This window comes from Pseudonaja textilis, chromosome 8, assembly GCF_049901715.1.
Source record: "Pseudonaja textilis isolate UNSWEBS1 chromosome 8, rPseTex1.2, whole genome shotgun sequence".
Lineage (NCBI taxonomy): Eukaryota > Metazoa > Chordata > Lepidosauria > Squamata > Elapidae > Pseudonaja > Pseudonaja textilis.
The window spans coordinates 49,602,419-49,615,554 of NC_141997.1; the positions used below are offsets into that span (position 1 = coordinate 49,602,419).

Genomic DNA, 13,136 nt, shown 5'->3' on the forward strand with positions numbered 1-13,136 from the left:
CCACACCTGAGTATCTTTTCTTACCTACCCACATTGTCATGCCCCTGTCAGATTCTGAATCCAAGGAGGAAGATGAACAGCTAGCCGGGAGTGGGATTGTGGCTCCGTTGGCTGTGGAGGAAACGGAGGAAGGGCAAAGTCTGGCTGGGCAGAGCAGGGGAGAGGGAGAACAAGGGAGAGGGGATTCAGAGGAAGACTCGGGCCCACCCCCTCTTCATCCTAGGGCATGCAGGGAAGAGTGGAGAAGGGAGCAACGTGGGTTGCATGGCTTATGGGGGAGGAAAGGGCCCTGATTCCCTTCATTAGCCACACCTGGGAATGAGAGTTTAAGAGAGATGCAAGCTGAGTGCGGCAGCTGCTGGGAACAAACGTGAGTTTATCTTCTGTTGACTTTGGTTATCTGTGTTCCTGGCATCTTCCCAACCGCGTTGAGTTATTGCCATGCCTTTACATCTGGAATTCCATCTCCTGCCCTGCCAAATTAATTACTTCAGTTTGGCTTGTTTGGACTTTAAGCTACAGTTTGTGCTGACCACGTTTTGGACTTGATTCTCTGCAGCCAAAGGCTGTTCCTGGGAGAGTTTTTCTCCAACCCAGAAGGTAACCTGGACATTGGGGGCAAAGTTGGAGCTAATAAAGGGACTCTTATTGTTTATCTGTGTTGCCTTTGTGTCACGCCTCTTTGGCTCATTATATCTATTTCTACATACATATATGGTACAATACATATAACCTATGGTAAAACGACAAAGCATTAATATTTGTGCAGACTTCCATAGTTTAGCAGCATACAGGTGGTCCACAATTTAGAACAGTTCATTTAGTGACCATTCGAGTTACAATGGTCCCCTTTTGTGACCTTCAGACAAGCAAAGTCAAGGGGAAGCCCGGATTCACTTAATGACCAGGTTACTAACTTACCGATCGCAGGGATTCGTTTAACAACCGTGGCAAGAAAGCTCTCAAAATAGGACAATATTTACTTATCCACTGTCTCACTTAGCAACAGAAATTTGGGGCTCTGTTATGGTCGTTTAATTGAGCACTATCTGTATTTACATTTCCTTTGTCTAAGACACAGTCCATTTGAAAGGAGGCATTATTTAAGCAGCTAATCAATTCTCCCTCTGAATCTATGTGCCTCAAGCATCATGCTTAGTGTCAGCTCCATTGTCTTCACTGACACCTGGGATGCAGAAAGGACGTTTTGTTAAAAACTGCATAGAATGGCTGTAAGCAGATCTTAACAGGTTAACAGAGCTGGAAGGGACCTTGTAGGTCATCTAGTCCAAGCCCCCTGCCCAAGCAGGAGACCTTACATCATATCTGACAGACGGGAGTCCAGTCTCTTCTTGAAAGTCTCAAGTGACGAAGCTCCCACAACTTCCCAAGGCAACTTCTGTTCCATGGGTTGATTGTTCTCATTGTCAGAAAAATTTCTCCTTAGTTCTAGTTTGAATCTCTCATAGATCAGTTTCCATCCATTATTCCTTGTCTGGCCTTTGGGTGCCTTGGAGAATAGCTTGACCCCTTCCTCCTCCCTGTGGCAGCCCCTCAAATATTGGAAGATGCTCTCCTGTCTCCCCTGGTCCTTCTCTTCCCTAGACTAGCCAGGCCCAGTTCCTGCAACTATCCATCGTATGTTTTAGTCTCCAGTCCTCTAATCATCACTGGTTGCTCTTCTCTGCACTTTTTCTAGAGTCTCAATATATTGGAAGTCTGCTATCATGTGTCCCCTGGTCCTTCTCTTCACTAGACTAGAATACATTTCTTGAAAGCAACATGGCCAAAGTAAATGAGTTTTGTGATTTTGTCTTCCAGTGACATAATAACAGATTAACAGGTCATTAGTCCAACCCTACCCCACCCAAACAGGAAACCTTACACCATTATCTGACAGACGGCAGTCCAATCTCTTCTTGAAAGCTCCCTGTGATGAAGCTCCCACCACTTCCGAAGGCAACTTTTGTTCCACGTGGTTGATGGCTCTCTTTGTCAGAAAATTTCTCCATCTCTTGTCAAAATGACGTCCCGATCTCGGAGGCATTTCGAGGGAAATGGCTTAATTCGTGGCCTCCCTGGGAATGAACTGTCGCAATTGTCCCACTGTAACATGCTCGTTCACAGACCTTGGGTAGTTTTTCATTCCAAACTGGAAGACAATCTTGGCTTTGGGGGAGGAATTTAGGACAGCAATGAGATTTTCCCGGCTGGATAAAAGATCTGTTAATCTGGGCTGCGGGATAGGAGGGAAGGTCTGAATGTTTGCAGTAAAAAGGTAGGTGTTTCCCTACCAAAGACAGGTGGGCATGTGGACCATTGTAGAGACTTAATTCATTGCAAGTTGTTCTCTCAGCAGAAGGAGTGACCCCTGGTGAAAAAGCAATTAGGTGTATTAATATTAATTAGTTAATATTAGCTAGTTAATTAGTTAGATTACTGATTACAGAATACTGCATTTTCCTATGAATTCTACAGCAAAGAATCAAACTTTGCATTTGTGTAACCAACACAAAAAGAGACCTGGTAGTTCAGCGGCTAAGACGCCAAACTTGTCAATCGGAAAGGTCGGCGGTTCGAATCCCTAGTGGCGCGTAATGGAGTGAGCTCCCATTACTTGTCCCAGCTTCTGTCAATGTGGCAGTTCGAAAGCATGTTAAAAATGCAAGTCGAAAAATAGGGACCCCTTTGGTGGGAAGGGAACAGCATTCTGTGCGCCTTCAGCATTTAGTCATGCCGGCCACATGATCACGGAGACGTCTTCAGACAGGTGGCTCTCTGGCTTTCTAATAGAGATGAGCACTGCCCCCTAGAGCTGGAAATGAGTAGCACATATGTGCGTGGGGAACCTTTCTTTACCTAACCAACACAAGTGACTCCAAGTTCACCTGAACTGCTGTTCCCAAGTTCTTCTTCACCAGTGGTTATATTTCACATACCTAAATCTTTTTTTAAAATCGATTTTCTATTAAATACATTTCTTAGTGCTTAAAGAGTTAAGAGAAGAGCAATACTTCTAAACATTTGTGTTGCTCTTCTGTGAACTCTTTCCAAAGTCTCAACACCTTTTTTGTATCGTGGCGGCCAAAACTGGATGCAGCAATCTACAAGTGTGTTTTTATCAGGGCTTTGTAGAGAGATAAATAGATAATCAGAGTTGGAAGGGACCTTACAGGTCATCTAGTCTAACCGCCCGCCCAAGCGGGAAACCCTACATCATTTCTGACAAATGGCAGTCTAACCTCTTCTTGAAAGTCTCAAATGATGAAGCTCCCACAACTTCCAAGGGCAACTTCTGTTCCATCGGTTGATGATTCTCACTGTCAGGAAATTTCTTATTTCCAGGTTGAATCTCTCCTTGTTCAGTTTCCATCCATTCTTCCTCGTCTGACCTTCAGGGGCTTTGGAAAACAGCTTGACCCCTTCCTCTCTGTGGCAGCCCCTCAAATACTGGAAGGCTGCTCTCCTGTCTCCCCTGGTCCTTCTCTTCCCTAGACTAGCCAAGCCCAGTTCCTGCAACCATTCATTGTATGTTTTAGCCTCCAGTCCCCTCATCATCCTGGTTGCTCTTCTCTGTACTCTTTCCAGAGTCTCAACATCTTTTTTATAATGTGGTGACCAAAACTGGATGCAGGACTCTAGGTGTGGCCTTACTAAGGCTTTATAGAGTGGTATTAGTACCTCCCTTGATCTTGTCTTTATCCCTCTGTTAATACAACTTAGAATTGCATTAGCTTTTTGGGCGGCTGCTGCACACGGCTGGCTCCTATTTAGCTGGTTGTCCACTAAGACTCCAAGATCCTTCTCACAGTTACTGCAATTGAACCTGGTTTCACCCAGACTATATGTGTACTTTTGGTACTAGTACTTCACATGATCTTGATCCTATCCCTCTATTAATGCAACCTAGGGTTGCACTGGCTTTATTAGCTGCCACTCCACACTGCTGGCTCATATTTAAATTCGTCACAAACCATGATTTGAAGTTTGCTCAACTTACCGTTCTGTTTCCCAGCTTTTTCTACGGAGGTCTGTTTCATTCCATCCCTGCTAGTATTGAAGTCACTGTCGCTGCGTTCGCTGTCTCCATTTCCACTGTCTTCTGCGCTCACTCGATCCAAACCCGAATAGCTTACGGCACAGGGAAGAGAGACATAAAGGTCAGCATCTTTTCCAGCCAACATAACACGATGAAAATTTGCAGGCATCAAACATTCTAAAGCAGAAGAAAGTATGATGGGTGCCTTCCAGGTGGTTTAAATCAGGGGTGTCGAACTCAATTTCACTGAGGGGTACATCATGGTTGTGTTTGACCTCATCAGGCGGCTGGGTGGGCATGGCTGAGGTGGGCGTGGCCAGCTCAACGTCATTCCTGCAGCCCTCTACCAGCAAAAATGGCTGCGCATGGCCCTCCCGGGCTCAGTTTACGGCTGCAACGGACTCCTGCAGCCCTCTGGCAGTGAAATGGCCCTTCTGGGCTCCATTTTCACTGTCAAGAAGGCTGCAGGAGGCCCTCATGGCCAAAAACTGAGCCCGGAAGGGCCACTCATGGTCATTCCAGGCTCTGTTTTTGATGGCAGAGGCAGCACAGGCTGGTCCTTCGCTATTTCCAGGGTGGCCCCGTGGGCCAGATCTAAACATCTTGAGAGTCAGATCTGGCCCATGTGCCTTGAGTTTGACACTCCTGGTTTAGATTCCAACCAATGGGATGGGATGGGATCTCATAGCACACCAAAGCAAAGCACAGAACAGAACGGAACAGAACGGAACAGAATATTGGAATGAAGAATAGAATAGAGTAGAATAGAATAGAAATATAGAATAACATAGCATAGCATAGCATAGCATAGCACGGCACAGCACGGCACGGCACAGAATAGAATAGAATAGAATAGAATATTGGAATGAAGAATAGAGTAGAGTAGAGTAGAGTAGAGTAGAGTAGAGTAGAGTAGTTGAAAGGGACCTTGAAGGTCTTCTAGTCCATCCCCCTACTCAAGCAGGAAAGAAAGAAGAAAGAAAGAAAGAAAGAAAGAAAGAAAGAAAGAAAGAAAGAAAGAAAGAAAGAAAGAAAGAAAGAAAGGGAGGGAGGGAGGGAGGGAGGGAGGGAGGGAGGGAGGGAGGGAGGGAGGGAGGGAGGGAAGGCAGGAGGGAAGGAAGGAAGGAAGGAAGACAGGCAGACAGGCAAACAGACATAGATAGCAATAGCACTTAGACTTATATTCCATTTCACAGTTCTTTACAGCCCTCTCTAAGTGGTTTACAGAGTCAGCCTCTGGCCCCCAACAATCTGGGTCCTCATTTTACCGAACTCGGAAAGAGGGAAGGCTGAGTCAACCTTGAATGCCGTCAAGGGTCGAACTCCAGAGTAGGCAGAGTTAGCCTGCAATGCTGCCTTCCCACCGCTGCACCACCATGGCAGACTTCTCCCAGACTATCTCAATTTTACAAACAAGCAAACAAAACTTTGCAACCCTTGGTATAAAATACGAATCTGACATTTTTACCCACACCAGGGAGAAACCATGCCAAGCAGAGAGAGAGAGAGAGAAAAGTCCAAAGAACCAGACTTGGCATCAAAGGTTGAGTTTACCTAAAATTTGAAGTGGATTGGCTCGCCTCCCATTCAGATGCAGGCTCTGCAGGAACAAGGATCTGAGCCTATTAATAAAAGAGAAACAATGTGCGATTTCTATTTTTCAATACTAAAGAAAAGAACACACAATAATACATTAGATATCAAGATCTGCGTGGTTAGGTTTGAAAATTGACTGTTTTTTTTTTCTTCCATTCTCACCTACTTCTGCCTTCTTTGGAAAATGCTCTAAATCTCAGCTTGAGGCCACAGCTAAATATATATATTTTTTTTAATTAAATGGACTGCTTTCAAGCCCTCCCACAAAGAAAATCCATACCTTTAGTGATTGGTGTTTTATAAAATAAACACAATGTTCAACTTTACTTTCCAGAGTGCCGGATAATAGACTTGAGCAGAGGTATTTGTTTCTGTTCTAGTAAAAAATTAGTGACTTAATTGGTTTGCACCTTCTTCTTTTTTTTTTTCTTGCTATAGATTTGGTGTTCTTATTAACAGACTATGATTTTAGAACAGGAGGGATTTAAAACTGGCTTAATCCACAGCAAAATAATAATCCTTTTGTGCAGAGTTAATTTGTCGGGCTTAGCACTCAGGTGAATGTGTGTTTCAGTCATGGGTAGAGAGGTGGTTAGTCTCCTAACAGCTAAATTCATCAGTGCAAAAGACGATCAATTGCGCAATTAAAATGGCTGAGGAATGCTTATATTTTTGAAATGAACAAGACCCAGCTTGTAAAACTTTTAAGATAACGTCCCAAAGGTACTTTTTTCAGGAGGCAACTGGACTTTCTTGTTTTTTTTCTTTTGAAAGTATTTCACTTCTCATCCAAGAAGCTTCTTCAATTCTGACTGGATGGTGGGGAAAAAGAAGGATTTATATTCCTTGCACACAGCTGGTCATTTGCATCCTTTCTAGAGAGTCGTTGAGGCCACTTGGAGGTTTATCTGTGACCCCTGAATACTGCTAATGGTTCCTGTAGTCTGCAATTTTTTTTTCCTCTGGAAATCTATTCCATTGAAAGGATGTTCTTTCCAAATTGTATTCAACCCTGAGGACACAGATAAAATGGACTTATTGGAAGTTATTTGTATGGGATCCTATAGCTAGGATTGGGCATAGTATGCTCCACTGTTACCTTGATTTAACACACTTAAATCGGTTTATTCTAGTCTAGTGAAGAGAAGGACCAGGGGAGACAGGATAGCAGTCTTCCAATATTTGAGAGGCAGCCACAGAGAGGAGGAAGAAGGGGGTCAAGCTATTATCCAAGGCACCTGTAGGCCAGACAAGGATGGAAACTGATCAAGGAGAGATTCAACCTAGAAATAAGAAGAAACTTTCTGGCAGTGAGAACAATCAACCCATGGAACAGAAGTTGCCTTCGGAAGTTGTGGGAGCTTCACCACTGGAGGCTTTCAAGAAGAGACTGGACTGCCCTCTGTCAGAAATGGTGTAGGGTCTCCTGCTTGGGCAGGGGGTTGGACTAGATGACCTACGAGGTCCCTTCCAACTCTGATTATCTGTTATCTATTATCTGAATCACACCACTGCCATTAGGCCACCATGGTTGAAGTTGATTGCCACCTTTTCTTGCCACCGTTGTTGCCACGGTTGACCTTTTCTTGCCACCGTTGTAAAGCGAATCATTGCAATTGTGAGGTTAGTGGACATGGTTGTTAAGTGAATCTGGATTTCCCATTGTCAGTTTAGAGAAAAGAAGGACCAGGGGGACATGATAGCAGCCTTCCAATATTTGAGGAGCTGCCACACAGAAGAAGGGGGTCAAATTACTCTCCAAAGCACCAGAAGGCAGGACAAGAAACAATGGATGGAAACTAATCCAGGAGAGAGAAGCAACCTGGAGTTAAGGAGAAACTTCCTAACAGTGAGGACAATTAACCAGTGGAACAGCTTGTCTCCAGAAGTTGTGTTTCATCACTGAAGGCTTTTAAGAAGAGATTGGAGAGCCACTTGTCTGAAATGGTATGAGGCCTCCTGCTTGAACAGGGGGCTGGACTAGAAGATCTCTAATGTGCTGTTCTATTCTATTCTTATTCTATTCTATTCCATATTTTCTATTCTATTCTATTCCATATTTTCTTTTATATTCTATTCCATATTTTCTTTTATATTCTATTCCATATTTTCTGTTCTATTCTATTTCTATTCTATTCTATTCTATATTTTCTATTCTATTCCAAAAAAAATTTCTTTTCTATTCCATATTTTCTTTTCTATTTTATTCCATATTTTCTTTTCTATTCTATTCTATTCTATATTTTCCATTCTATTCTATTCCATATTTTCTATTCTATATTTTCTTTTCTATTGTGTTCCATATTTTTTTCTATTCTATCCCATATTTTCTATTCTATTCCATATTTTCTATTCTATTCTATTCCATATTTTTTTCTATTCTATTCCATATTTTCTATTCTATTTCTATTCTATTCTATATTTTCTATTCTATTCTGTTCCATACTTTTTTTCTATTCTATATTTTCTGTTCTATTCTATTCCATGTTTTCTATTCTATTCTATATTTCTATTTCTATTCTTTTATTCTAATCTATTCCTATTCCATTCCCATTCCTATTCTTCCTATTCTTCTTCCTATCTCCATTTCTATTCCTATTCTATACCTGTTAAAATAGGAGGTGAATCTCAGCAGCCAAACGAGGTCAGGATCATTTAACCCTAGTTGAGAAGATACCTGGGAATCCAAGCTAGGCGTTTCGGTCTCAGTCACACCCAAGGAGTCACAGCTCCCTTCTTCCGCTGGTGAGAAGGCTCCCCTCCAAGCAGAATCTTTGGGGATCCCTTTCCCCCATGAAGAGGCAGGATGGCTTCCTCCTCCTGCGCGTCCTACCGGCTTCGCAGCCTTCCCAACTGGGATCTTCCTCCTGCCCACCCAAATAGAGGCTCCCACGAGCAGAATGGCCACCAGCAAAACCCCACAACCTCCTCCCAGCACGGCGATCCACAGCACCGACACGTCCCATGGCTCTCCTCCGTCGGCGCCAAGCTGCAGTGCCACCATCTGCACGCTAGAGGGCAGCGTCTCCGTGCAGATCAGCCGTAGAGTCGCTGTGCAAGTCAGAGAGGGCTGCCCACTGTCCTCGACGGCAACGACCAGGCGGAAAGCAGAACCGGGGGCTACTTCCCGTGGCACCCGTTCCCGCAGAAAGAGCTCTCCAGTCCGCGGCTGCACTGCGAAGAGCCTGGGCGCCCCCTCCAGGAGGGAGAAAGCCAACTCGGAGTTACGACCGGCGTCGTTGTCCCGGGCTGCCAGCTGGGCGATCAGGAAGCCGGGCGGGGCGATGAGAGGCAGTGGGAGATCCGCAGAGCCGTTCAACAAAGGTGGGGAAATGATCTGGGGCGCGTTGTCGTTCTGATCCTCCACCCGGACAACGACCAGGGTGCGTCCGCAGAGCGACGGGCGGCCCCCGTCGCAAGCTTCCACCACCACGTCATGCCATGACGCCTCTTCCTCCTCCTTCTCACGGTCCAGGGAGCGCTGAACTCGCACAACGCCCAGGCGGGGATCCACCGAGAACAACAGACTCGACGGGTCGGGCGTTCCCAGCAGGCGGTAGCTCACCTTGCCGTTGGGCCCCAGGTCGGGGTCAGAGGCCGCCACGGTGGTCAGGTAGGCCCCCGGGGGGTTGTTCTCGGGCAGGGCCACCTCGTAGCGGGCCTTGGCGAAGCGCGGGGCGTTGTCGTTCTCGTCGGCCACGCGGACGGTGAAGGAGCGGACGGTCTTGGCCGGGGGAGAGCCCAGGTCCTCGGCCACCAGGGTGAGGTTGTACTCGGCCACCCGCTCGCGGTCCAGGGCGCCCGTGGTCAGCACCAGGTAGCTGGCGGCGTCGTAGGCGCGCTGCAGGGCGAAGGGCTGGTGGGGCGCCGGCAGGAGAGCGCAGCGCACCTGGCCGTTGGCGCCCGCGTCGCTGTCCGAGGTGCTGACCAGCGCCACCAGGCTCTGGGCCGGCGCCGCCTCGCTCACCGCCGCCCAGCCGGCCTCGTCCCCCGCCGCCTCCGCCTCGGCCGCCTCCACCTGCTGCTGCTGCTGCGGGCCCCGCGCAGCCCCCGACCCGGCCGGGCCGCCCAGGGCGCTGATGGCCACGGCGGGCGCGTTGTCGTTGACGTCCAGCAGGCGCACCACCACTTTGCAGGCGGCGGCCAGCGGGCTGGCGCCCCGGTCGCTCACCTGCACGTCCAGCTCGTAGGTGCGCTGGAGCTCGTAGTCGACGGGGGCGCGCAGGGCCAGGCGGCCCGAGAGCGGGTCGAGGCTGAAGAGGCGGCGGGCCTCGGGGCCACCTGGCTGCCCCAGGCGTAGAGCAGCTGCCCGTTGGCGCCCTCGTCGGCGTCGGCCGCGTCCAGCTCCAGCAGCAGCGCGCCCGGCGGCGCGTCCTCGGGCAGCTCCAGGGTCAGGAGCGCGCCCCGGGGGAAGGCGGGCGCGTTGTCGTTGGCGTCCAGCACGCGCACGCTGAGCGTGGCCGTCCCCGAGCGCGGGGGCTCCCGCCGTCCTTGGCCACCAGCTCCAGCCGGTAGCCCGCCTCCGCCTCCCGGTCCAGCTCGCGCAGCAGCACCAGCTCGGCGCAGCGGAGCCCGTCGGCGCGCCTCTGCGCCTCCAAGCCGAAGGGGCTGCCCGGCGAGAGGGCGAAGCTCTGCAGCCCGTTGGAGCCGGCGTCCGGGTCGTGCGCCAGGGGCAGCGGCAGGCGGGTGCCGGGCGCCGCGCTCTCCGACACCTCCAGGGCCACGGCGGGCTGCGGGAAGCGCGGCGCGTGGTCGTTGAGGTCCCGCACCTCCAGCTCCACGTGCACCAGGCGGAAAGGCGGAGCTCCCGCGCCCGCCGGGCCGCCCAGGCTCAGCACGTCGAAGGCCAGCAGGCAGGGCGACTCCGCCTGGCCGCACAGCTGCTCCCGGTCCAGCCGCTCCGGCCCCAGGCTCAGCTGCCCGTCCCGCTCCCGGACTCGAACCAGCGACCCGTTGCCCGGCGCCTTCACCAACTGGAAGCCGCGGGGCGCACCCTCGACTGGCCGTTGCAATTTCTCGGCCAAGATGCCCAGCACCGTGCCCGGAGGGGCTTCCTCGTCCACGCTGAATCGGACGCTCTGGCTCCCCGCCCCGCGGAGAAAAAAACCTTGGAGTAAAACCATGAGTGGAACGAGGAGCCTGGCCATGAGTCCTTTCGAGAAGTTAAACCGGGGCTTAATCTGCTCCTCTGCTTTTACTCCACCGATCCTGAACGGCTGTCCTTGGAGTCTGCTGCTGATCCTAGCGATCTAACGAGCTGTTCCCCTCTTCCCTGGGATCATATGGTCCCCAGTATGCAAATCAGCCTCCTCCAGTCCTCCATATGCAAATGACACCCCCCCTTAAATCTTCTAATGATGTCTATGGAGATTCTCAGGTCATGGTTATCCCAAAGGTGATGTTTTTTTTTCCAAGAATCAACTGGACTTAACCAGAAAGTCCAGTTTCCTCTTTAAAAAAAAAAAACATCCTTGGGATAACCACTGATGGTGTTTGTTCTTCTAAGCAACCTTCAGAGGATCAGGACATAAGGCGTGAGTCTTCAAACTTTGACAGCTTTGGACTTCAACTCCCAGAATTCCTCCTCCAGTCATGTTAGCTCAGGGAGTTGAAGTTGACAAGCCTTAAACTGGCCAAGTTGGAAGACCCTTGACATAACGGCTGGTATTGGTCACTAAGCTAAAATAGGATAAAATGTACTTTGCGTTATTGGAAATTATTTGCATGGGATCCTACAGCTAGGATTGGGCACAGGGTGCTCCACTGTTAGCTTGATTAAACACAGTTAAATCAATTTATTCTGGTCTAGTGAAGAGAAGGACCAGGGGAGACAGGATAGCAGTCTTCCAATATTGGAGGGGCTGCCCCAGAGAGGAGGAGGGGGTCAAGCTATTTTCCAAGGCACCCAAAGGCCAGACAAGGAATAATGGATGGAAACTAAACAAGGAGAGATTCAACCTGGAAATAAGGAGAACTTTTCCGACAGTGAGAACCATCAAGCCATGGAACAGAAGTTGCCTTTGGAAGTGGTGGGAGCTTCATCACTGGAAGCTTTCAAGAAGAGACTGGACTGCCATTTGTCAGAAATGGTGTAGGGTCTCCTTCTTGCGCGGGGGAAGGGGTTGGACTAGATGACCCACAAGGTCCCTTCCAACTCTTTTACTGTGTTAAAAATTCCTGTGGGATAATTTTGCCCAGTTAAGTGCCACCAGACTTCAGTGCCACCTGGAAGAAAATCAGGGTCTATATAGAATAACAAGAGTTGGAAGGCACCTTGGAGGTCTTCTAGTCCAACCCCCTACTTAGGCAGGAAACCCTACACCACTTCAGACAAATCCAACATCTTTTTTAAAATCTCCAGCGTTGTAGCATTCATAACTTCTGGAGGCAAGTTGTTCCAATTGATTATTATATACCTCAATTATATATATACCTCAAAGATCCATCCAATAGTTGGGTAGATCAGTAGATCCATGAAAAGGTTGTTCCAGTTTGTCCTGTTCTTAGTAGCAGAATTATTCTCAGTTCCTGCCCCGAATGGGGAGTTAGACTAGTTGATCTCTAAAGTGTCTTCCAGACCACGGATATTGTCTTCCCCTAGAGTACATCCTTGCCCGCTCAAAGAATCATTGCTTCTGAAGTGGGCTAGCCCAAGTTTATGGCACAGACTCTACAAGGTGGCGGTGATCTAAATTCTAATTTAGCTAGTCTGTTCCATCATCATAACAATCTCATTCAGACTGTCACTAAACTGAGTTAGTTTGGAACAGCAGCAATCCGGCACAAAAGCTTGCTTACACGTTATCTAAAGACTGCAATCATTGAAATGGCCGCTAGATGTCAGTGAAGACTTAAGAGTTCTTTATATCCTTTTTTTTTCTGCCTCTAGTGGTCACCCAGATACTTCAATGTGCCTAACAAGGAATGACAGCGCCTACATACAATGGCACGCGTGTGTCTTTTCCAGGGTGAATGTCGCTATGCAAAACCACAGAAAATAAGTCATTAAGGGGAAGAAAATCGAGGGCCAACGATGACAAGGGAAAGAAAAGAGAATGTGGTTTCAGCAACAATGACGCTTGAAACTCAACATTTTCCATTCTAGATCCCTTTGTGTTGGGGGGGAATGTATACATCTCTGCAAATCTCAGCTCGCTTAACTATTCTGCAGGTGGTGCTACTGCAGATTTTCAATCATGAGCTAAGATTGATTGGTTTACAATTCAGGATCATGTCACTTCTGTTTGAATTCACTCTGACTTGTTAAGCTGAAGCCAATGTGCTATGCTGAATCTGAGCTAACATGTCTGAATTAAGCCACCAGTTATTGAGGTAGATGGTTTCAACTTTTCTTCTTCTTCTTCTTTCTTCTTCTTCTTCTTCTTCTTCTTCTTCTTCTTCTTCTTCTTCTTCTTCTTCTTCTTCTTCTTCTTCTTCTTCTTCTCTTCTTTCTTCTTCTTCCTCCTCCTCCTTCCTCCTCTTCCTCCTCCTCCTCTCTCCT

At 48.2% G+C, this 13,136-nt stretch overlaps 1 protein-coding gene across 1 annotated transcript; it reads right to left on the reverse strand.

Annotated features, from left to right (window-relative positions):
- Positions 1–289: 289 nt before the first annotated feature.
- On the reverse strand, positions 290–10,862 carry LOC113439477 (protocadherin-8-like). The gene is given in 6 exon segments (XM_087938040.1): positions 290–2,371; positions 4,001–4,131; positions 5,594–5,661; positions 8,313–9,913; positions 9,916–10,110; positions 10,113–10,862. Coding segments are annotated over 6 exon segments (3,018 nt in total). The 5' UTR covers positions 10,783–10,862; the 3' UTR covers positions 290–2,018.
- Positions 10,863–13,136: the final 2,274 nt, after the last annotated feature.